The sequence below is a fragment of the Prionailurus viverrinus genome, chromosome A1 (genome assembly GCF_022837055.1).
Source record: "Prionailurus viverrinus isolate Anna chromosome A1, UM_Priviv_1.0, whole genome shotgun sequence".
Lineage (NCBI taxonomy): Eukaryota > Metazoa > Chordata > Mammalia > Carnivora > Felidae > Prionailurus > Prionailurus viverrinus.
The window spans coordinates 232,590,377-232,615,465 of NC_062561.1; the positions used below are offsets into that span (position 1 = coordinate 232,590,377).

Genomic DNA, 25,089 nt, shown 5'->3' on the forward strand with positions numbered 1-25,089 from the left:
TAATATTTCTACCCAACACATGCACACCTCATTTGTGTTTCCACAAACAACAAATACAAATAGTCTCCAATCACCGTCATGGCCTGGACAATTTTATTTAAAATGTGACTTCCCAGTTAGGTCCTTCCTTAATAATTATGATTTTCGGGGAGTAGAGTTATGATCTTTTAATGTGTCAGACTTCAGACTTCCTAAAGACAGGGCTGAATTTCCCAAATAAATAGGAGTTGTTTTCGGTCTCATCGAAAATAACCCAGGGGCACCTGGCTGGCTCTGTCAGTGGAGTGTGAGAGTCTTGATCTTGGAGTCAGGAGTTTGAGCCCCATGTTGGGGGTAGAGATTACTTTTAAAAAAATAAAATGTGAGGCACCTGGGTGACTCAGTCGGTTAAGCGTCAGACTTTGCCTCGGGTTGTGATCTTGTGGTTTGTGGGTTCGAGCCCCCCATCAGGCTCCGTGCGGACAGCTCAGAGCCTGGAACCTGCTTCACGTTCTGTCTCCTTCTCCGTCTGCCCCTCCCCTCCTCATGCTCTCTGTCTCTCTCAAAAATAAACATTAAAAAAAAATTTGGGGGGGTGGTGGCACGTGAGTGGCTCAGCCGGTTAAACGGCCAACTTCGGCTCAGGTCATGATCTCACGGTTCATAGGTTCGAGCTCGCATCAGGCTCTGTGCTGACAGCTCAGAGCCTGGAACCTACTTTGGATTCTGTCTCCCTCTCTCTGCCCCTCCCCTGCACATGCTCTGTCTCTCAAATATAAAAAATAAAACATAAAAAATAATTTTATTTATTTATTTATTTATTTTAAACGTTTTTATTTATTTTTGGGACAGAGAGAGACAGAGCATGCACGGGGGAGGGGCAGAGAGAGAGGGAGACACAGAATCGGAAACAGGCTCCAGGCTCTGAGCCGTCAGCCCAGAGCCCGACGTGGGGCTCGGACTCACGGACCGCGAGATCGTGACCTGGCTGAAGTCAGACGCTTAACCGACTGCGCCACTCAGGCGCCCCAAAAAATAATTTTTTTTAAAGAAAATGGTCAAAAGACACATCAAAAGAGGCTCCCTACAACTTTGTAGCCATCAGACTGCAAACATCGGAGGAAAGTCTGATGAGCAGCCGGTGTTGCTGCGGGAGGGGCACAGCCTCTCTCGCCCACTGCGGGTGGGCCAATCCCCTCACTCGCTCTCTCGGGCATCTTTGGAAAGGACAACACAGCCGTGCCTACCGAAATTTACATCGGCCTTCCCTTCGATCCGGCAAATCCCGTCTACACGCCTGTTCCGGAGAAACATTCACTTGTGTACCCAGGTCAGGTCAAGGCTCCTCACGACTTGCGTATGGTAGGAGCCGAAACCACCGCGATGAGCCGGGACCGGGAAATGGTTAAGTGAGCCACGGCACACCTGCGTCCAACAATTCTGGGTGCCACCGACCGACACGAGCGAAGGGGCCACGCGCACTCTCCCCAAAACACGAGAAAGAAGCTGTACGTGCTACAGGAACTCCTCTGGATGACACAGGAAGGGGAGGAAACATTTAAAATATACTTCTAGGGGGCTCCCAGCCGGCTCAGTCAGAAGACCATGCGACTCTTGATCTCAGGCTTGCGAGTTCAAGCCCCACGTGGGGTGTAGAGATTACTTACATAAAACCTACAATTTTTTCATTTTTAAAAAAATTTTTTTAATGTTTATTTATTTTTGAAGGAGAGAGAGAGACAGAGTGTGAGTGGGAGAGGGGCAGAGAGAGGGAGAGAGACACAGAATCCGAAGGAGGCTCCAGGCTCGGAGCTGTCAGCACAGAGCCCGACATGGGGCTTGAACCCACAAACCGCGAGATCATGGCCTGAGCTGAAGTCGGACGCTTAACCGACTGAGCCACCCAGGCACCCCATCCTAAAATTTTTTTTAATATATATATATATATATATATATATTTCTAGAAGGATGCCTAAGTAATTCATCTGAGGGACTGCCCCGAGGGAGGGTCAGGGACTTTTCATCTGAGACCCTTTCACGGCATTTGGTTCATTTTTTCTGTGTTTCTACATTCCTTTTTTAGCCATTAAAAGAAAATCAAATTCGTTTTAGAGTTTTTAAAAAGCTTTTCAAGGACATGCTTTAAAAAAAAAGCATGCTTTAAATAAAGAAACCAAAGAACAACATTTACATTGTATCAGCTAAGTAAAAGAATACACAGAAAAACAAAACCTGGGGCGCCAGGGGGACTCAGTCAATTAAGCCTCGGACTCCTGATTTCAGCTCAGGTCATGACCTTGGAGTTCCAGGGATCAAGACCCTTGAGATTCTCTCTCTCTGCCCCTCCCCGGCTCGTGCTCCCTCCCTCTCTCAAAATAAATAAGCCTAAAATAAAAACCGTATTTTTGTTTTGACACATGTATGCAGATACATGGACACACGACTGAAGGGTGCCCACCTCCTAGTGGGTGGGCTGCAGCGATGCTATTTTAACGTAAATGAAAATATTCTTGGATAAACCATTAATTTAAAAATCTTACCATTGAAAGTAAAAGTAAAGCGTGTTCAGGTAACAGTGTGTCAGAAAAAGAAAGTGCACATCTATCCCGATCAAAAGAAGTGACATTAAAAATACGTGACATATTTGTCTCATTTCTTACACACGTCAAATATCACACCCCTGTACAGTTTATTTCACGAGCGCTTTTTAATCCTGTAGCCACAATCCCCCCATATTTTTACATTACTTTTGTCTAGCCTTTTTAAATATTAGGTACAGAATTTGTTAGAAGGTGACAGGGAACAGACACATTCTTTATGCTGAATAATGTACCATATTTAACGTAAAGATTATTAACGTTTTCGGTATCAAGAATTGGACGCTGCTGGGAGTCACATTTATTTGTAGGTCCCAAAATAGCCCTGAGGTCTAAATAGGAAAATATCTTTTATAAACGGTAACAAAACTCACCTTCAAAATAAAAAGCTATGAAATGCACCCAATGCTATCCCCGGTCAACATTTTCAAAACAGCCGTTTTCAGAAATGACAATGGAAATAACTTTACATTCAGAAAACAGAGCTTATCCCAAGATGACAGAACTTGAAATCTGGTACCCCGTGCAGAAGCCTGTTCGATTCTCAGACTGCCATAAAGTTGCCATTATTAAACACACATCCTCAGACACCCAAAACATGACAAGGCAGGACAATGATTTCAATGAAGAGAATTCCAAAGAAACCTTTTTCTGTTCAACTGACCAGGGGTGTATCATTCAAATTCCTGAGGACGCCCCCACAGGCTCGGAGAGCTGCTGGTAACATTTCCAGGTTTATAGCTTTTTTTTTTTTTTTTTTTGGTTTTCATCCAGTCGCCCATAATTGTGCAGTTCCAAACCAGCTTCGAGAACTTGTGCTCAAGAGCTGGTGTTAATAAAGTGCTTCAATGCAAGCTCCCAAAACATTATACGGCGTCAGGTCAACACAGGTCATTGCCCTACCAGCTTCATTTTCGTTTCTCACCTACATCTCCTCTAAAAACAATATAAAGCTGTAATACTATGAAGAATCGACGCCTCTCAAAACCCAAGTTGTGTTAGGTTTGATTAGAGTACTTCATACTTGGGATTTGGGAAAATCCTAGTGCTTCCTCGGGGTACGATGCTGATTCTATGGGCTAACCTGGCACCAAATTCGAAGTTCAGTCCCCACCCTGTGGCCACAGCTGAAAGTCTGCTGGAGCTCCCCAAGCAGAGTCCTCTCCGGCTTTTGCTTCTCAAGGCAGAGGACGCGAGTCAAAGGCAGAGAGATGTCCCCAATTCGGCGACTGGACCTTGTCCTACATGAGGCGCCTGGCCCAACACTCCACTTCGAGAAGATCCGGGTTACGACATGCATCTGTGTTCCACACCCCACTGGATGAAGTGTTTCCAGCAGGTCTTGGACCGTCCAACCCTCCTGAACACACACATCGATGAAGGTCACGCCTGACACTCCCCGGGAGCCACCGCAGCCGTCACCTTTGCGAACGCAGGACCTGCTCTTCCTTTAGTTGTTCATTTGCGCGTGCACGTGCGTGTGGGCACACTCACACCTTATCACACACCGCGCACTCTGGCTCGGCCTGCAGCCGAGGGCCATCAGAGCGCTGCAGGGACCGTGCCTCTCTCAGAAGTCTTGTTTCAGGCTGGGACACAATGCAGAAATTGTGCACACGGCACGGGCATTCGACCGAGTCGCTCGAAAACCAGTTAAATCAATTCGGGTAGTGGTTAAGTTTTGTGTTTCGTGTTTTTCTGTTTGTCTCGGGTTTTTTCCCCCCCAAAACCAGCCTCCAGAGGAATTTTTTTAGCCTCTTGTTTTCAATGTTAAAGAAGAAACAGGTGAATTCGAGGCCACAGAAATGGGCAGCTGACTCCAGAGTTACACAGACGAAAGAAACAAGTTCTAGATGCATCGAGGTGTCAAGCTGAGAAAAAGGCAATCAGCACTTCAGGGAGACCGGTTTTGTCCTAAGTTCTCTGTGGGTAACAGCACCTCCACGGTGAGGATTATTTGCCGGATTCCAGTTGCCATCATGAACGCGACCCCATCGTTCTGCGTGGGCCGGTTGTGACGGACCTCCTGCCTTCCCTTCCCTGAAGGATAGTGGTCCTCTAGGCCGTTGGCCTGGCTCAAGGGGGCTGGTGCGAGGCTGCCGTGGCAGGAAAGGAGCACCCGGCACGCGGAGTACCCACAGACAGTGCAGAGCCCAGGCACCCACGTGGGCCGGAAAGGGCGCTGAGCAAATACCCGGGCAGCGTGTCAGAACTTCCCCAAATACTGTAAAGAAGAACAAATGCTTGCACTTGATCGCATGAAAGACGGCGACTTGGAGCTCACAGTAGGTCATGATGAGCCTCCACGCTGCGGGGCGGACAGGTGTTGTAGGAGACAGGAAAGGAGCAAGCAGGAACGTCCAGGGGAGCCTGGGGGAGGAGGAACCCCTGACTTCCATCAGAGCGCCTTCCCTAGAGCAAACTTAGGTAAATTAGGGAGAGACAGGCTCCTCTCTGACTGTAGTGTGGACGAGGGGGGAAAGGCAGTGCTCTTGCCAGAGGCTACAAGGGACAAATCGTGCCCCCTTCTGAGTCTTGGCTCATTAAGTTAACTCTCAGGGAGGCCTTTCTTCCTAACGTGGTACCCTGATTCTTCCCTGCAGAACACGGGCTTGGCATCCCTGTCAGGACGGGGTCCGGCCTCGCCTCGTGGGATTCTATCTCGCACACCAACTCCTGGTCTCCACGCAGACGCCGGGCCCCCGGAGACCCGCTCACCACTGACAGCGTGGAAGGCAGTGGGCAGAGGCGTCTGGAACCGCCTCTCCGCGCATGCAGGCCCCGCGTCCCAGCGGACATCATGAATCTTTGTCCCCTGCAGAATGAGCCTGGTGTCTCGGGAGGACCCGACGCTGAGACAAGGAACCAGCTGCGATTTCCCACCTCTGTGTTCCTGACGTGCTGCCGGGAGCCTGTTGGGAGATGCTTCAGAGACAGTGACGAAGGTCCGTGATGCTATGGGCCGTGTGTCCCTAGTGTGGCCAAAGACGCAACACCTTATGCCTCTTAACACTGAGGCCATTCCAGATGGACTTCCCTCGGCTTTCCAGATTTTCCCTCTGCCTCCCCAGTGGTGAGCGGCACACCGGGATGACCGTGGAACATGGGTCCACATGAGCCAGGACAAGAAACTGTCATTCCCACGGCATGCACCCCGACAGCAGACACGGAGGAACCAGTTCTAGAGGTAAAAGTGACGAATGGCCCGTCTCTGTTATCCCAGCCACCGCTGCTTACACACAGGCTGAATCTGTTTTAAATACAAGGGTTCACATCCACAAGAGGTTACTGAGAGGTGCCGAGGTGACCTCACATCTACCCCCAAAGCCGTTTCAGCTGCCAAAGTCCCGGGTCTCCAATAACCAGAAAATCTCAACAGAGGGAGCCTCTGGACAGCTCCCTGGAAAACAGCAGCACTGATATCGTCTTAGAAATATTTCTTCTGTCTAGTGTGATCATAATTCACTCAAACGCTAAAAAGTATTAAAATATACTTCATCTTTTCCTCTAACTATATTTATATATAAATCCCTGAGAAGGTACCTGTCAACTTGAAATTCACTATTTACAGTTAATAAGCATCAGGGGTGCAAGCAGACACGGGGTCCTCCCTGCTCCGCACAGCAGAGTGGTGCTGTTATCATCTGTCAGGAGAGCACACGAGGTCTCTTGCCCTTAAAAGGGCATAGCGGACCGTGCCAAAATCCTAAACCAACTGCAAAGAAGCTGGGGAAATCGGTAGTTCATTCACTGGGCAGGTGGAGGTCTCTACATGATAATTCAAGAGGGACACCGCACTGCCTCTCACGATCGCCTTGCTTTTCTGCCCTTTTAGACCTCAGAGTGGTGGTGCCACGGAGGATCAGGGCATTTAGCCAAAAGAGGAGAAGAAAACAGGCAAAGGAAGAGAGAAGGCAAAGGAGATGGCAGGGAACAAGTGTGGGGACATGTGGAGAGCAGAAGGAGGTCACTGCCCATCAGTGCCCCTGCCCCCGACCTACAGCGGAAGCCAGGTGACAAAGAGTGACCCTCAGCTAGAAAATGCAGCCAGCCATTCAAAGCAATGAATACATGAACGTGAAAATTATCTCAAAGAATGCCGGACTGGACTGCCAGGGAGCTCAGGTGTGTTTCTCTTCACCTTGGGGACCAGTCCCCATCTCATCCGAGGGCACTTGGCCAATCCCGACTCACACACGAGGGTGGCCTGCAGCCCCCTAATATCAGTGATGCTGAAAGAAAGCATTAGGATCGCACCTTCTCCCATCAGTCTGGTGCTGCCCAACAGACTGTTGGTTGAGGTTTTTGGAGAGGTGAGTCTGAGACCCCAGATTGCTCAATGCCCAATGGTGCCGAGCATCACAGGAGGATAAGCAGAGGCCAGCGCCATCCCAGTCCACATCATGAGACAGGTGCACATCACGACACAGCCAGGGAGCAGCACGATCTGACATGTGAATCCAGGGCCGGTCTCTACTATTTTAAATCTATGGCTTCCAAGTAGGGTAATTTTTAAATAAAGTGCCGTCGGTAGTGCATATATATGACAGATACTCTGCAACCCAGATGGCCAGAGAGTCATTAGAATTTCTCAGTGCTTCAGAGATAAAAAGTATGGACGGAAACTCCCAGTGAGAGCTCAGAGCCCAGGGCAAATGGCATACATGCTCTGCCAAAGTCCCCAAATCTTGGAAATTCTACAAAGTCAGCATGAGAATGAACTGAACATCACAGGGAGTCACCAAAGGAAAAATAAAAGTAATTCCACACCAGGGAGTCTTTGGAACGGAGTCTGGAGGAGGGAGCAGCCCAGCCCACGCCAGGACAATTTGCCTAAGATGAGTTTGTTTAATGTTTAGTCCTGATCCCTGTTCCGCTAGCCCCTCTCCCTCTTTTCAGTGGTTTGTATGACTCTGGCGCCTTACTCTTTTGCATCTTTTTTTACGTTTTAAGGATATCTGAATTCAATTTCTGTAAGAGTACATAGAACTTAACTTTGTATTTCTACTAAAAATTTATTACATTTGCCCCCATTTAATTAAGCAATAGGTTTTTCTCCTATCTATTTTTGAGTATGTTAAAGGCTTTGCATCCAGTTTATCTGAAGTCCCTTGCTTAAAATGCTTAGTTCTAGCAATAAATACATGCTTCTCTATGCACGGTTTCGTACTTCGACAACAGGTTTTTCTTCATTATTATTACTGTATAAATAAGAGCTTTAAAAATAAGATACAAGGAACTCTGATCCCCCTGCCTCACTTCATCATTTTGCTGTAAAAGTAAATGCCTCCATCAAATAGAAACAAATATTCAGCATCGCTTAATCAAATCAATAAGAACGTACGAAGCTCATGCACACCTACGATGAGAAGGAAAGGCAAAGACCAGAGCAAACATCAAGGAAAGGGGAGGCTTCCGCAAATTCAGTATGAAATCATAGAGATATCACAAATAATTATTGCTAGAAACAGTATTTTAAACAAAAGGTCTTCGGGCAAATGTATTCATGACGTCTTAAATACAAAGACCAGTAAAAGGCAAATTTGATCATGATTAAAATACAAAATTATTCCGAAAAGGCCCTTTGATACATTGGTCTTAAAAATTTCTCAAGTGAGGTTCTAAAGGTAGGCTTTTTGGCAAATTGCCCGCTAGGTGTACTGACTGCTAAGGGAACTGGTTTTAGGCTAATCTTCTTGTGCCCTGCTCAACTCACTCTGGGGTGCTGCCTGAATAAATATGGAGCGCGTTCTGGGCCCCCCCGGGAGAGCCTGTCTGCAGGGGATGTGCGGCGGCGACGTGCGGGGCTGTGCAGCGCGGCGAAAGGGGCGAGGGCGGGGGGCGGGGGGGGGGGGGGGCGCATCCTTCCCGGCGCCGAGCCCCGCCGCCTCCTCCCCCGCCGCACACGCTTCCAGGCAGCCGACCCCTCACGTCCTTTTCCTCCAGGACGGCGCCCGCCTTTCCTTCTGCGCGGCCGCCGCCCGCTGCTTCTCCGCCTCTTCCGCCTTCCTCTTTTCCTCCTTGGCCTCCTTGTACCTCCACTTGGGGAGCTGCAGGTGGGCGCTGTCCTTGGTGCTGCCCTTGGCGGCCGCCCGCTCCGGGTGGAAGGTGGGCGCGGGCGCCTTGCTGATGCGCACCCTGGGGATGACCACGCCGGGCCGCACGCTGGTCCTCCTCAGCAGCTGCAGGGGCAGGAGGCTGGCCCTCCGCGGGGCGCCTGGCAGCTGCGGAGACGGGAGGCTGGCTCTCGGGGCCCCCTCTCTGGAGACCGCCGCGGCCTGGAGGGTCCGGGATCGCCGCTCGGCGCCCTCTACCTGATCGCTCTCCGGGGCGTGCCTGTCCGGGTTCCCCCGGGCCTCCAGGATTTCCTGCACCGCCAGCCGCCTTTTCCCCACACAGGGCGGGTTCTCGGGGCACACAGTCTGGCAGACGATGGCCACGGCGGGGCTGTAGAGGCTCGTGGTCATCCTGACCATATGGTCCAGGACGCCCCCATCCTCCAGGCCCTGGCGTGAGCGGGGCGTCAGCGCGGACCGCACAAACTCGGCGAGCCTCTGCAAGCAGTTTTTGGAGCCCGTGGGCTTCAGAACGGCCTCCGGGGGGAGCGGCAGCTCTGGCTTGTACTTTTCCCCAAACTGCTCGGGGCTGGGTCGCTCCAGCAGCCTCTGGATGAGGCGGACGGCCTCCAACCGTCCGGTGTAAGCAGCCCACTCCTGGGAGGACATCCCACGGCGGGGGTCCCGGGCATGGACATCCGCCCCTGAAAAAAACAAACGCAAACAGTAATGGGAGAATGCCTCCAGAACTTTTCCCGTCCAATGGCAGAAAATGAAAGACAGTGAAATGGATCAAAGGCAAAATTTCCACAACCTAGTAACAGACTCCCTGGAACTGTGCCACCCGGATGAGCCTGCATCTGACCATGAACTACTTACTGTGTGTACGACTGTAACACAACCCAGCTTTAAGTGCTCCTAATTTAATCGCTTGCCTTTCCTAAATAAAACCACCTGAACTCAGCACCTAAGTCATGGAATTTTTTAATTTTTTTAAAATGTTTAGGGGCGCCTGGGTGGTGCAGTCGGTTAAGCGTCCGACTTCAGCCAGGTCACGATCTCGCGGTCCGTGAGTTCGAGCCCCGCGTCAGGCTCTGGGCTGATGGCTCAGGGCCTGGAGCCTGTTTCCGATTCTGTGTGTCTCTCTCTCTCTGCCCCTCCCCCGTTCATGCTCTGTCTCTCTCTGTCCCAAAAATAAATAAACATTGAAAAAAATTTAAAAAAAAATAGAAATAAAAATAAAAATGTTTATTTATTTTTGAGAGAGAAGGACAAAGTGCAAGTGGGGGAGAGGCAAAGAGAGAGGGAAATACAGAATTGGAAGCAGGCTCCAGGCTCTGAGCTGTCAGCACAGAGCCCAACGTGGGGCTTGAACCCGTGAACCACGAGATCATGACCTGAGCCGAAGTCGGACGCTTAACCGACAGGCGCCCCTAAATCATGGGATTTTTAAAGAAATAAGATTTCATGGCTTTCCAGCAACGAAGAGATGACTAGACAGACGTGTGAACACTTCAATGATGTCACCAGAATGTTCTAGAACGCCAAAAGGAATAATCACTTGTGAGGGTCCCATTGTGCAGGAAACGTGTGGCCCTTCACTTCTTGTACTGAGTTGGTCGGTCCTGGGTCTACCATCTTTACCAGACTGTGGGCTTCTCCAGGACAGAGCCCCCATCTTACTCATGTTGGCTTCCTCGACACATATCATCCTGGCTGGTGGGAGGCATGCATTTCATAAAGGTTTGCTACAAAATGGATGGTGGTCACAGCGGCCAAGGGACCTACCTGAGGCATCGAAGTTGCCAACAGAAGGTCTCATCTGTGTGTATTTCCTGCCCACCCGTCAGGGAGGGTCACTTCCTCTATGACACTTAGTGCTCTGTGTCAACGTGGCCAGACTATGGCACCCCAGGGATTTAAACAAACACTCATCTAGGTGCCCTGTGAAACTGTTTTGTAGATGCCATTAGCATCCACAATCAGTTGTCTGAGTGAAGGAGATTACCCTCAATAATGTGGGTGGGCGTCATCCAATCGGTTGAAGGCCTCAAGAACAAAAGCTAAAGACTTCTGGGGAAAAAGGAATTCAGCCTCAAGACTGCAGCATTAACATCTGCCCAAGTTTCCAGCCTGATGACCTGGCAGATCTGGGGCTTGCTAACCCCCAAGGCCATGAGCTAATTCTTTAAAATAAATCTCTTAACATGTATCTCCCAGTGGTTCTGTGTTTCTGGAGAATCCTGACTCCTATATCCTCAGTCTCCCTTAGACTAGTCACTTCCTTAATAAATCTCCCCCGTCCCACCCACCGCCCCCTCCTAATATTGCAAATTTAAACTTCAGCTCAACTTGATGAGATGTTCATAAATTTCAGCGCAGTCGTATAAGAGAAATTAAGAAGGAATTGCTGTTCAATTAATCTTGGTCCAATCTCAGCCCCATACACAGTTAAAAATCATTCAGGATTTCAGGTCCCATTAGTCATACTTTGACTGGCAAAGCAGTGTGGAGAACTAGGGCAATTAACTAGTCTGTGAGCTCTCCAGGGACCGGGACCGGCAGAGGCTTCTGCATTTACGTCTCACGCGGACCCAGGTGTTTGACATGTGGTGGTGGCTCAGTACGTGCTGAACGGAGGCGAGGAGGGGCTCAGCAGCCTCTCCGGCCTGGCGCCCCTCCAGCGGCCCCCTGGCACAGGCAGGCCCGCTCACCTGGGCTTGCCTCATAATGTGCTTAATGCTGTGGCACATTAAAGAATAGACGTACTCGGAGAGTGATAATTATTTGGAACTGGAAATCGGGATGGAACTCATTAGCCAGAGTACAATTTATAAACTGACAAAAATGAAAAGGGGGCAGTAAAAATGTCATCGCAAAAAATAGATGACACATTAAGCCTTAATTAATTGCACGTCACTTAAAAAGGAACAAACTGCAAAATTAAAATCTTAATGAACGTGGCTTGAGAGAGACATTTTTCAAAAGCTAATAGAAAACTAAAGGAGCAGCTGTCCAAAGGGTAGTTCAGTGCTTCCTGCTGTTTTCGTGCCTTTCCCAAATGATCTTGGAAGGGGCGCCTGGGTGGCTCATTCAGTTCAGTGTCTGACTCTTGATTTTGGCTCAGGTGGTGATCTCACGGTTCCTGGGTTCGAACCCTGCACTGGGTTCTAGCGCTGACGTCACAGAGCCTATTTGGGATTCTCTCTTTCCCTCCCTCTCCGACCCCCTCCTATCTCTCTCTAAATAAATAAACAGAAAAAAAACCCAACAACAACCCTTCAAAATGATCTTGGAAACCACACACTTTTACAGAACAAAGGCCACTCTGATGGCAATGTAGCCTGAGGACTTGAGCCATGCTACACGCCTGGGATTCATGTCGTGAGGAAGGGCACATTAATGGCCCAGACAGAGCGATGAAACCGTGGGAGGCCAGCACCGATGGTCACCACTCTATAAGTGAACGTTTCAGAGAACAGAGGATTCTGAAAGGCCAGTGTGTGCATCTTCTCCCCAGGACATACTGACACCCTCACTCCCTACCCCTGCTGTCTCACCCGGTGCTCCAGCCATGCGGACAGAAGTTGGGCTCCTACCCACGTGTCCGTTTGCTGCCATGTTGAGTGCTGTGAGTTGTCTACACAAAGTCCTCGATTTCACTCAAGGCAGCAACACACTTAGTTCTGGGCAATGCGTCGTGACTGGCGTAGACCAGGGTTTTGCCATGTCAGTCCTACTGACATTTGGGGCCAGATCATTTTGTTGTGGGGGCCGTCCTGTGCATCGTTAAGACTTTTAACAGCAACCCCAGTCTCTACCCAGTGGGGGCAAGTAGCATTCCACAGTTGTGACAACCAAAAATTTCCCCAGGTATTAGCACGTGTTCCCTGGGGGGGCAACACCCACCCCCAGTTGAGGATACTGGTCTAACCCAGTAACTTCAATCCTGTTCCCCTTTTCCTTAGCCTCTCTTACAAGGGTCAGTGAGCCCCAAAGAGAAGGCTCTTGCACCCTGATAAAAGTGATGACTGTGGGTAGTGCCGCTTTCTGTCTAAAACACAGATCTGAAGCCTAGAGTTCTGGTGTATTGTGAAGTAACCAGCCAACATGTGGGGGGAGGGGGTTGCTGCATGGGGGAAGGAGGGTGCTGGGGGGAGAAAGAGGTGCTGTGGGGGGGAGGGGGTACTGGGTGAGGGAGGATAGGAAGTGCTTGGGGGAGGGGGGTGCTGGTTGTGGGGGGGAGGTGTTGGGGGAGGGGGGATGCTGGGTGGGGGGAGGGGAGGTGCTGGGTGGGGGATAGGAGGTGCTGTGGGAAAGGGGGTGCTGGGGGAGGGGATGGGAGGTGCTGGGGAGGGGGTGCTGGATGGAGGAAGGGGTGCTGCTGTGTGGGAAGGGAGGGGGTACTGGGTGGGGAGGGTGGGAGGTGCCGGGAGAATGGGGGTGCTGGGTGAGTCAGGGGTGCTGGGTGAACAGAAAAGGGAACCCAGTTCTGGGATGTCCTCATGGAGCCCAGGGCCAGCTCTGCACAGCCACTGCCTGCCTTGAGACTTCTGATGAGGGGGGGGAACAGAGGCTTGTTTGCTTTCAGCCCCCATCAAGTCAGGATGTCTGTTCCTGGAAGCAGAAAGCATCCCAAACAGGTGCCAAAGGAAAAGAAGCTACCTTCCGTCATTCATTCTCAGATACTGTCCCCCCAGCAGTCATGGCCAGACTAGAAGAAGGCAGACAGAGCCTGGGCACATCACTTCCTTTCCAAATTCTCTGCCAGCCCCCCAACATTACCTACCCTTCTAAGCCCGTCTCTGGTCCCCTCCCAGCAAGAGGCCTTTCTCCTGACACAGGAGCCTGTGGACCAGCTCCTGCAGCTTTCCTCCCATGTGCCATCCCGGCTTGTATCTTGGGGATCAATCAATACGATCAGTCAGGACACAGGGTCTCAGGAAAGAGCCCTGATTTGGTGGGTGGGGGATGGGGCACCTCCTTCTAGCCTGCCCCACCCCCAAAGGCATTTCTGAGATACCTTGTACTTGGTCCTTCAGGGAGTCTCAGCAGGGCTGAGTCCCAGTTGCCCACAGGGTCTCCCCTTTCTATCCTTCACCCGGCTCCCTCACCTTCCAGAGAAACTAGTTGTCCCCACGTCCTGTCTCAAGGTTTCCTTTTGCGTCAAGCTAAGCGCCCAAGCTAAGACACTGTCTGTGGTGACATGGAATGCCTGATTTTTAGCCCTTTCTCTACAAATTAATCTGAAATCATTCCAGCTTGGCAAATTCTCAGCTCACAAGAGATTCCTGTTGTCCTTATAAACAATAAAGAAACCTCTGCTGTGATGTTGTATCACTTGGCTTTGCAGAAGCACACACAGTCGGGGCTCGCCTAGGACACGAATGACCACAGGACCAACGAGGAGAGTGGCCCTCGTTAAGCAAGCCTCCTACACCTTCCCGGATGTCTGCGTCGTTGCTGGGGATCACAGACGCGTGAAGGGGTTTGCCTGTTTCCGCTTCCCGAAGGCCGAATGCCACAGAAATCACACCACACTTCAGGTACAAAAGCCTAAGCAGGTCTAGAGCTTGCCAACCTCCACTGAGTTCTGCTTCTCTTCAGAGAAAGTCGCATCCTCATTATGGCTTCTCAGGGCCACTTATTTAAATAGACCTGTCACTTCGGGGCATTAATATTCCACTGAATTAACGAGAATCCACGGCCCCACCTGGGATTCTTATCAGCAGAGCTGACGCTAGTCCTGGGGAAGCCGAAAACCAAAGAGCCAATAAATCAGCTTCCCAGAGCCCGGTTACATTTTTAATAAAATCCAAAGTTTTGATAATTCCCACGTTATTTCGTTCTGCCTGACGAGGTAAGATAAGAGCTGACGTGTGTCTGTATGTTATGAACTACTGGGAAATCTAAACAGTGCTGGCAGGGCATCCAGTTCGATGATCCATCATTTCTCAAAGGAGACGCTTCCTACTGAATATAATGAAATTGCAACTGGGAAGTTCAACTCAGGTGCAGGAGAAAGCCTGCACTTGGAACAAGAGGGATGATATATGCATTTCTACCCATTAACGCATAACAGTGCGTGTGCCTTTTGCTTTTGAAATGATCACATGACGACCACTGATTATCTCTCAAGGGACTTTCCACAGCTACACTAAACACGCTCTGTGTTCAAGCGTCAATCCCAAGAAACACTCGTGCGTTAGTATCTTTAAAGGCTTTCTTAATATTGACGTATTAAACGGAAAGAAGACTTAAAACTACCGGTGCAGATTTTTCGGCATCCCAACGAGTATCCTCATTGCTCTCCATCTAACCCAGGAAAGACATTCGATCACACATTTTTTTTCTTTCTTTAAAAAAAATCTTTTTTGACGTTTATTTATTTTTGAGGGAGACAGAGACAGAATGCGAGTGGGGTGGGGCAGAGAGACAGGGAAGCACAGAATCCGAAGCAGGCTCCAGGCTCTGAGCCGTCAGCACAGAGCCCAACGCGGGGCTCGAACTCACGAGCCGTGAGATCGTGACCTGAGCCGAAGTTGGACACTCAACCGACTGAGCCACCCAGGCGTCTCTTTTTTTTAAAAAAGTTTATTTATTTTGAGAGACAGGTGCAGAAAGAGAGGGAGAGAGAGACAGAATCCCAAGCAGGCTCCTCACTGTCAGTGCAGAGCCCAATGCGGGGCTGAAACCCACAAAGAGTGAGATCGGGACCTGAGCTGAAACCAAGAGTCAAACGCTCAGCTGACTGAGCCACCCAGGTGCTCCTCACTTTTTCTTCTTTTAAAACACACGCGTACATCTACTGTAAAAGGAAAGTGTAACACATTTTCCTGGGGAAAAGAAGTGTGAGCCACCTCAGAGGTAATAGTAGAAAATTAAGATCTTCGAGAAGTGAAACACCGAAAGCTTAGAGGGCAGTTCAGAAACCCCTCCGAAGAGCTGTCAGATTTTTATTTTAAGAAGGACTATAGAACAAGCTGGAAGGAGGAATGCATATAAGAAGGAAAAGATTCTCTTCTTTTTTTCTGTCCTTTCCCATTTAAATTACTGACATCACTGTTTCTCAACAAGAGGCCGTTTTATACACCCAGGGGACTTTTAGCAATGTCTGGAGACATTTTTGGTTGACTGGGAGGGTGCTAGCATCACCTGCTGGGGAGAGGCCAGGGCAGGTGCTGAATCTCCTACAGTTCCGGGGATGCCTCCCACCCCCCCCCCCCCCACCACAAAGAATTATCCAGCACCAAATGACAGCAGTAAAAAGATTCAGAAGCTGCGAGCTATGTGCCCACGACCCTTGGCAGGAATGTGTAAGTATTTCACCACAGGGACATTTTTCAAGGGGGAAAAATATACCACTGCTTTTCATTCATGTGACAAACAATTACTGAGCACATGAATTCACAAGTAACAATAATAATAACAACCGCCATTGACCAGAGGCTTCCTCCACACTGGACATACACCCAAGGGCTTTCCACATGGGAGTTCATTCAGTCCCCATTACGACTTCCTACAGTCGTTCACCTCCCGTCCCAGCAGAGGCCCAGGGCGTTAGGTGACTGGCCCAGGTGTAGAGACGATAAACCAAGGGACTGGAATCAAGAACCAGGGATCCTGGCTTCCAAGGCAGTTCTGCTGACCATTCTGCTCGGACAAGGAACAGTTCAGGGTGGGTGGACCACAGGTCTGCACCCGTGAGAACCGTGCTGGACTCCGATGCGAAGGGCCCAGGAGGAGGGCACGGGCAAGGGGAAGGAAACCTAACGCCATGAAACCTAATGCCAAATTCATTATCCATAACCGAGGCCCTGGACGCGCTGCCCTGAAGCACGCCCATCCCTCAAGAGGCCCCAGAGGCATTTCTGCAATCCTGTAAATGCTTAGCGAACGCCTGAAACTTCCATCAGACCCAGAAAAAAAGCCGAATGACAGCCAACACCTGGGCATTTTCCGGAGTGATGGCAAGGCAATTGACCTAAGAACAAAAGGGCCTGTAATTCAAATTAATTCATCAGGAAAAATGAAGTGATGTGATTAACACCATAAGTGCTTGGGTAGAAAAGGAAATTACTAAAAACCTACACTCAATTATAACTAAGCTCCAGAAGCAGTAAAAGCAGACGAAGCCTCCCCCAAATACAAGAGCATCACAAACACCGGTTAATTAGGAGGAAGCGTCTCTTTGCTGCTATGGGACAGGCAAGGCCTAAACTCGTCTGAAACTGCTGTATCTCGCCTTTCAAAAACGAAACTGTCAGAGTCAAAAGCACAATCAATGGGACTAATTCTAATTATGATCTTTTTTATTTCCATGAAAGTTTTCCTCTTCGAAGCCTGCCATCACTTACAGGATTTATTTTTCCTCCAGTTTCTCCTAAACCCTCAGGGTAAAGCAGGAGAAAAAAAAAAAAAAAAATCCAAAGAAGCTGTGACTTGTATAACCCCAATCCAATCACAAGGAAAATGACAGGCCGAGGACACCATACGGGCCAGTTTGGAGCCAGACAGGTCATGAGCAGGGAGGTAAGACTGAGAAACTGTCACCGACCACAGGACACTGGGGACACGTGGCAGTTACATGTGGGAGCCTGGATGGGATCCTGGAACAGAAGGGGGACAGCAATGGGAGAACGGGTGGAATCTGAATAAAGTCTGGGGTTTAGCTAAAAGTCAAGAACTGGGGCGCCTGGGTGGCGCAGTCGGTTAAGCGTCCGACTTCAGCCAGGTCACGATCTCGCGGTCCGGGAGTTCGAGCCCCGCGTCAGGCTCTGGGCTGATGGCTCAGAGCCTGGAGCCTGTTTCCGATTCTGTGTCTCCCTCTCTCTCTGCCCCTCCCCCGTTCATGCTCTGTCTCTCTCTGTCCCAAAAATAAATAAACGTTGAAAAAAAAAAAAATTTTAAAAGTCAAGAACCAACGTTGGCCCCCCAGTAAGACGTTAATGTGCAGGAAACAAGTGAGGACCAGGTGGGACTCTGTACTATCTTTGTCACTCTCCATTCATCTAAATTATTCCAATAAAAAACTTAACTTGAAAAAAAAAAAGTCAGTCCATTAAGCATCTGACTCTTGATTTCAGCTCAGGTCATGATCTCATGGTTCGGCAGTTCGAGCCCCGCATCGGGCTCTGCACTGACTATACAGAGCCTGCTGGGGATTCTCTTTCCTTCTGGCTCTGCCCCTCCCCACCCTTTCTCAAAATAAATAAAATAAGCAAAGACGAACAAATATGGGCAGGAAGGAGCTAAGAGTGAAGGACAGCTCATCAGGCAGCAGGGAGGGGTTTGCTATGGGGTGACAGGTGCTGTGACCTCCCGCCCCACCCTGAGGGCTTTGCTTTCCTTTTTGTTTGTTTCAACTCAGAGGATAACGGCTGCACACCTCAAAGAAACCATTCTTCGCTACATCTGCTAGGCTTAGTCTCTATGGAACTGATTCCTCTCGATACATATTCTTTTTTTTTTTCATTTCTTTCAACGTTTATTTATTTTTGGGACAGAGAGAGACAGAGCATGAACGGGGGAGGGGCAGAGAGAGAGGGAGACACAGAATCGGAAACAGGCTCCAGGCCCTGAGCCATCAGCCCAGAGCCTGACGCGGGGCTCGAACTCACGGACCGTGAGATCGTGACCTGGCTGAAGTCGGACGCTTAACCGACTGCGCCACCCAGGCGCCCCCATATTCTTTTTTTATATAAGCTTATTTATTTTGAGAGAGAGAGAGACAGAACACAAGCAGGGGAGGGACAGAGAAAGAGGCAGAGATAGTGAATCTGTCAGCACAGAGCCTGACGTGGGGCTTAAACTCACGAACCTATGAGATCATTACCTGAGCGGAAAGGAAGAGTCGGACACTTAACCGACTGAGCCACCCAGGTGCCCCGTCAATACACATTCTTTCAAGGGCCAAAATCAGCACTTCCTGAGACCCCTGGGACCGCACAGGGCAGGTAGAGACATACCTGCCAACATCAGGGCTCGGATGCATTCCGTCCGGCCCTGCATGGCGGCTTTCATCAGGGCCGTGAACCCAAACACGTTCCTCCTTTCAAGGTCAAGGCCGGGAAAATAGTTCAACAAGTAGTTGGTGATGGTGGCATGTCCTGCAAAGAGAATTACACACGTTTACTGACCACCTTCCACAAGGAGTGTGCACCCCAGTGAAGCATTCTTCCTAGAGAGAGAAGGTCCCATGGTTGACCTCCCGGGCCAGCCCGCTTGCGGGGGGTGGGGGTGGGGGTTGCCTCTTAGACACAAGAAATAATTCTCATGAAGTCCGGTAAACAGGAAGACACAGGGAGCCAGCCTGGTTCACTCTGGTTCTCTTTGGCCCGCCCCCTTGAGGGCTCAGTTGTCCGTCAAACTGGTAAGGAGGGAGCCTGGGGAGCCAGTGAGCTGTGGGGGTGGGGGTGGAAACTGAGCTGAACTAGCCTCCAGCGACACTGGCTGGTCGGGGGAAGGTTCCAGATGCTGTCAGCTCCCAGCAGGAGATGCCAAGGCAAACAGAGGCAGAACGAAAAAGGAACCTCAGAGCCATTTCTCAGTGCTCCCAAAGAGAAGGTCACCATCACACCAATAGGATACGCCCGTTCATGCTGTCACTGTCCATTACCACTCAGACGTGTCTGTCTATCTGTCTGTCTGCCTGTCTCTCACACACACACGAACAGGCAGACAGGGAACTGGGAAAGATTGCTACCCAGACCCAGCCATAACCTAAGCTGGTAAGAACATTCATTTCAGAATACAGATTTTCCACTCCCACCCCAAAAAAAGAATATAGATTCTCCCCTTTATCACCTTGCACCTCCAAAAAGGACCCGATTTTCTGCTCATTCCCAAAGGGGTTCATCAAAAGCCCACAAGTGCTTGGATCTGGGTGAATAAGGAGAATGCCAGGTAAAAAGCATTATTCCCAGGATTCTCCTGGCTCAACCCCAGAAAACCAAAATGGAGGGGGGAGCTCCTCAAATATAGCTACCAGGGCCACATTAAGAGATTCTCGGGTCAAATAAACATGCTGCCCGATGCCCGCCACTATACTGAAGTCCTAGTGTGAAATGACACCCTGCGTCCCTCCACTTCAGTCACCTAGGGCAGGGTCCCAAGCTTGGGGCTAGTGACATTTGGGGCCAGATTATTCTTGTTGTAGGACTGCCCTGGGCATTGTAGGATGGTTAGCAGCATCCCTGGTCTCCACCCTTAGATGCCGGGGGCATCCACATCTCTCCTCCTGCCCAGGTATGACAACCAAGACTGGAAGAGTCTGCGCCCGAATTTTTGTTGACAGAGGGCAGCCATGAGGCCTCACCTCCTCTGCCACATCCCAGATCTCATGCAGCGACTGTCCTAGAGTCAGCCAGGGTTGGAGGGCGGCGGGGGGGATGTGGCCAAATATTGCCAAATATCCCCAGCGTTGGACAAATCCCCCCTGTTCAGAGCTCTTGCCCTAGGGGCTCAGATTTCACAGTTTGAGGACCAAACGCATGGAGGTGGGAGATGGCTTTCTCCCCACCTCCCCTTCACCTGGGCCCCTGCACCCCCAGACCGTTCCCTGCACCCGCAGACCCTCCCTGCAACTGCCATCTGCACCCCGGCCCCTGCTGACTCAGCTAACCTACGCTGGAGACGGCAAGAGCCTGCGCGACACCATCTCCTGGGCCTCTGGCTCTCTGAACCCCCCCATTCTTTCCAGCGCACACGTGCTCTTGGGGAACCCCCACTGTCGGGCTGCAGCCATGGGGCCTCGTGGACACTCCAGTGCTCTCTGAGGTTAAGTAGGTATCACCTCCTCCCCCAAGGGAGGCCTCTGCACCATGGAGATGCCAGACCCATGAGGCCACTTCCCCCCCACCCTGGCTGACTCTAGAACAGTCCCTGCATGAGATCTGGGATGTGGCAGAGGAGGTGAGGCCTCATGGCTGCCCACTCTCGACAAAAATTGGGGTGCGGACTCTTCTAGAAGCATTACTGGCCGCTTACCACGGACCTCAGCCCATCTCCTGAACTCATGGCAAAAACTGAAAGGTGAACCGTGAAGCTTTCTGAGAGAGAAACACTGACTAACAGCACGACCTTGCCGGGAACAAGCCAGAAACACACGGGTGCCACACACCAGCCGTGACTCACAGTTTCCGACCAGCTCGTGCTTCGACTCACTGTGCCCTCCGTTGTCATCAAAGGTGCCGGGGAGGGTATGATGCCAGCCGCCAGGTGCCCAGAGCAGCTTAATTGCTCTAAACTGTCAGGGACGGGAAGGTCCTTTGATCTCAGTCAGGTTTGTCACCCAGCTGAACGCTCTGCGGCACCTGTCACTTAGATTTAGCCAGGGTCGAAGTGAAACGAATTGCAATTCGTTCAGAGCCATTTCTTCTAAAATGCGTGTCTGTCGTGATTTGCACCAGGATGTCCTTTGCACCAATATATCCTAAACGCTTTGAACAGGCGGAGAGAGGAAAATCTGAAAATCCACACTGCAAACAGCCCATTATACAGAACTGTTCTGCTTGTTATGTTGAGCTCAGGAAAATCAACGTGTGGCTGACGCCTTCTGACATCCAGGCCTGAGCTTCCAATGACCCAGGAAATCCATCCTGCCTCCCCACTGGCTTTCTCAGGATATCAGAATAATCCCTCTTTAACACAGATGGTCTTGTTCAATGAAATCAACAGTGGACAAGATGCTTCTAAGGACACAGAGATATTAACCTGTCTTCTGTAAATAACAAGACAATAGGTCCAAAATGGAATCACTATGCTAAGTCCTCAGTCACCAAACAGTTTTTAATTACAGTTTGGCTCTCCCAGAAATGGAATCTTAGAGCGAACAGGAGAGGGGCAGAGAGAGAGAGGGAGAGAGAGAATCCCAAGCAGGCTGTATGCTGTCAGGGCAGAGTCCAATGCAGGATGCAATCCCACAAAGCGTGAGATGATGACCTGAGCTGGAATCAAGAGTTGGAGTAATAGAGATAGATAGACACAGAGGACAAACACACACAGCCTTGCTTACATAACCAGAACATGCACCATACTGAAATCTAGTTTGAGCCCCGTCCAACCTTCTGGGATTACATTTAGTTCCTGAAGTCCTTGGATGAAACCCTTTCAAAAGATGGGCTCTCCATTGAGACCCCCAAAGCAACCCCCATGAGCTTTACCCTGCCTAAGAGAAGGGCACAAGTGACCCAGGGGCTAAGTGAATTCTGGATGAATTAACTTCAGTGGTATGATTAAGCAACAGCGTAGACAGAGAACTTAGTGCTCAGAAGAGCTGGCTGCGAGAACACCCAAGTTCAAGTCCCAGCCTGCCACTGAAAAGGTGGGTGACGTTGGGAAGGTGAGCCAACTTCACTGAGTCTCTGTTTCCACTTCTAGAAAATGGGAGATAATATCGACCTCACCGTTTTTGAAAATTACAGACAGTGTGTGTAAAAAAAAGTGCCTTGCAGAAAAGTTCCAGATAATTCATGCAGGTCTACCTTCTGAAGGCAGTGGGACGTAACAACCCGCTCCTTACGCGCAGCTCTGCAGAGCGACTTCCTTTCAAGGAGACTATGGTGAGCAGGGAGGGGACAGCGGAGACACTTGTCAAACACAACAGCCTCAGCCAGGTGACCAAGGTGAACATCCATGGTGGTAAGTCATGTTGACGGCCGTACTGACAAAGATTCTGTGCTTGACCAAACTTCGGTTGGGCTCCTGAACCCTCTCCCTGGCCCCTCTGTGCATTTCCTTAGAAAATCTAGTTTTAGCAAGAACTCCATTCAGTTTGACCAGCACCACCCTCCATATCTGATCACGGCCCTCACCCTCCATACCGCCCCCCTGCCCCGGGAATGACAGATCACCCTGTCCCGTCTTCAGCAAGAGTCCTGTTACCTCAGTTTAACCAGAACTCCCTTTTCCCCGGATATTCTTCTGAGTGATTTTCCACCTGCTGTCCCTCACCCTGTTCCTTGGCTATAAATTCCCACTTGCCCATGCTGTACTGGGAGCGGAGCCAAACCCCCTCCACCATCTGCAAAATCCCATGGCAGCGGTCCCTGTACCTATCTCAGTGAAGATAGTCTTTCACTCAATGAAGATAGTCTTCACCTGAATGAAGTCTTTCGCCATCTTTAACAACTGTCACTGCATTTTTTTTTTTAAAACAGGACTTTTGGTAAGATGTGACGAGAACAGTACTTTCCTCCGTGGTCCTCCCCGTCAAAAGTTACAACCCTAGTCTAACCACGAGGAAACATAAGGCACGCCCAAACTGAGGGATACTCTACAAACTACCTGACCTGTACTCCCCACACCGTCAAGGTCACAAAAACAAGGAAAGTATGAGAAACCATCACAGACAAGAGAAGCCTCACATGACAACTAAATGCAACGTGGAACCCCACACGGGACCTGGAACAGAAGAAGGGCATCGGAGAAAAGCTGATAAAGTCTGAGTAAAGAATGGACGTGAGTGAATGCTAATAAAGCATCGACACTGTTCGTTCACTGTGTCAAACGTATATCACTAATGTAAGATCTAACCGCAGGGGAACCGGGTGTGGGTATAAGAGACTCTCTCTACCACCTCTGGAGCTCTTCTGTGAGTCCAACTGTTGTAAAATCAAAAGTGTCTTTTCAAAAAGGGGGATCTAGCATGGGGCCACTCAACAAGAATACAAGGTCAGGAATGATTCTGGGTGGGCAGCTGGCTGTGGATCCTCTCCCCGCTGCGCCCAAGCCTTCCTGGGCGGTGGGTGGGCAATGAGCCCTGGGAGGGCAGGCGGGTGGAGAGGCGTGGCTGACTTTGAGGGCCCCTGAAGACCTGACCGGACAGGCCTTGATGACTGGCTGAGCCAGGAGCAGAGACTAAAAAGCTGAAGCTGAGTTCTGGTATCGCCCTGCCGCCAGGTTTCTGGCTCCAATATGGATGGCCAACAGCATCAACGCCGAGTGAGTGTATGAGGGTGGAAATCCGTGACAGCCGTGGTGCCCATGGATGGAAAAGGTCGCCTGGATCCCCCACCCAGCCCACCTATGCTGTTTCCCAGCTGACTATCCCCTAAGTCCCATGTGGAAAATTTTTAACTCTCCCACTGCTTTTTTTCTTTCTTTTTTTTTTTTTAACGTGGAACTTCATGAATTCGCATGCCATCTTGCACAGAGGCAAGGCGATCTCTGCATCGCTCCGCTTTGAGCACGTGGCTGCCGAAGCGAGCACAAACTTTCCCACTCTTAAATCACCTACCTCCCAGCCAACCCCACTCTCAGGAGATGACACACCCTCTACCTCACAGAGGGAACAGAAACCACAAGAAGGGAACCCCCCGACTTTCCCTCACCACCCTCACAAACTTCCCCACATCCACAAGCAGTCTCTCGTCCTTCCCTCCTTAAGAAAAAAGAAGGGTGACTCTTCTATTTAAAGATGCCAATCTCTCCTCCCGTTCCAGTGCTTTAAAAACACTCTCTGCCCACTTCTGTGGAATATCCGTGCTACTGATGACCTCCTCTCTCTTCAACCTCTCCCTCCTAGCAAATCCACTGTGATCAGATTGCACTGATGGCTCAAATTTTTCACTTTGTCCTTTGTCACATGACTTCACAGTTCTTCTGTTAAGAAAAACATTGGCTGGGGCGCGCGGGTGGCTCAGTCGGTTGAGTGACTGACTTCGGCTCAGGTCATGATCTCACAGCTCATGAGTTCAAGCCCCACATCAGGCTCTGTGCTGACAGTGCAGAGCCTGAAGCCTGCTTCAGAGTCTGTGTCTCCCTCTCTCTCTACCCATTCCCCACTCATGGTCTCTCTCTCTCTCTCTCTCTCTCTCTCTCCCTCTCTTCCTTTGTCTCCCAAAAATGAATAAAACATTTTTAAAAATCCAAGTATGTTAAAATAAATAAATAATAAAATAAAATAAAATAAAATAAAATAAAATAAAATAAAATAAAAGGCATAATGCAAGCAGAAGCTTGAAACGCACTTACTTGGCTAAACTCCTTCTCGCACTTGTGCCTTAGCTATCTTCATAAGAAAAACATGCCCAAGCCAGCCTGATGGTCCCAGGAAGAGGACAGGAAGTCCATGGAGCAGACCTGCCATAGCTGGAGTACACAAGCACACTCTAGAACAGGGTCCAGCTCACTCACACACATGTGAGCAAAAGTAATCTAGATTATCTGATCCCCAGTCCATTCAATGATGCATGAACAACAAATATATCTTAAACTAGAGTTTGGGGTTGCTCGTTACGCAGCAATAGCTAACTGGATGTTCATGTGAACGGGTCTCCCATCTTAAAAAAATTTCATACATACATATGACTGTCTTAGTCCATTCAGGCTGCTGTAACAAACTGCCATAGAATGGGTGGCTCAAACAACAAATATTTATAGTTCACAGTTCTATTGTCTGGGAGTCCAAGATCAAGATACCAGCAGATTCTGTCTCTGGTAAGAACTGATTCTTG

At 49.9% G+C, this 25,089-nt stretch overlaps 1 protein-coding gene across 1 annotated transcript in view; it reads right to left on the bottom strand.

Moving 5' to 3' along the window:
• Nucleotides 1-1,832: 1,832 nt before the first annotated feature.
• The window catches only part of ANKRD33B (ankyrin repeat domain 33B), an 86,226-nt gene continuing 62,969 nt past the window's right edge, over nt 1,833-25,089 (bottom strand). Inside the window, exons 3-4 of the mRNA XM_047868420.1 lie at nt 18,601-18,741; nt 1,833-9,336 (exon numbers count right to left, since the gene is read on the bottom strand). Of these exons, the coding sequence (XP_047724376.1) occupies nt 8,504-9,336; nt 18,601-18,741 (974 nt within the window). The 3' untranslated portion in view covers nt 1,833-8,503. The remainder of the gene's footprint in view (nt 9,337-18,600; nt 18,742-25,089) is intronic.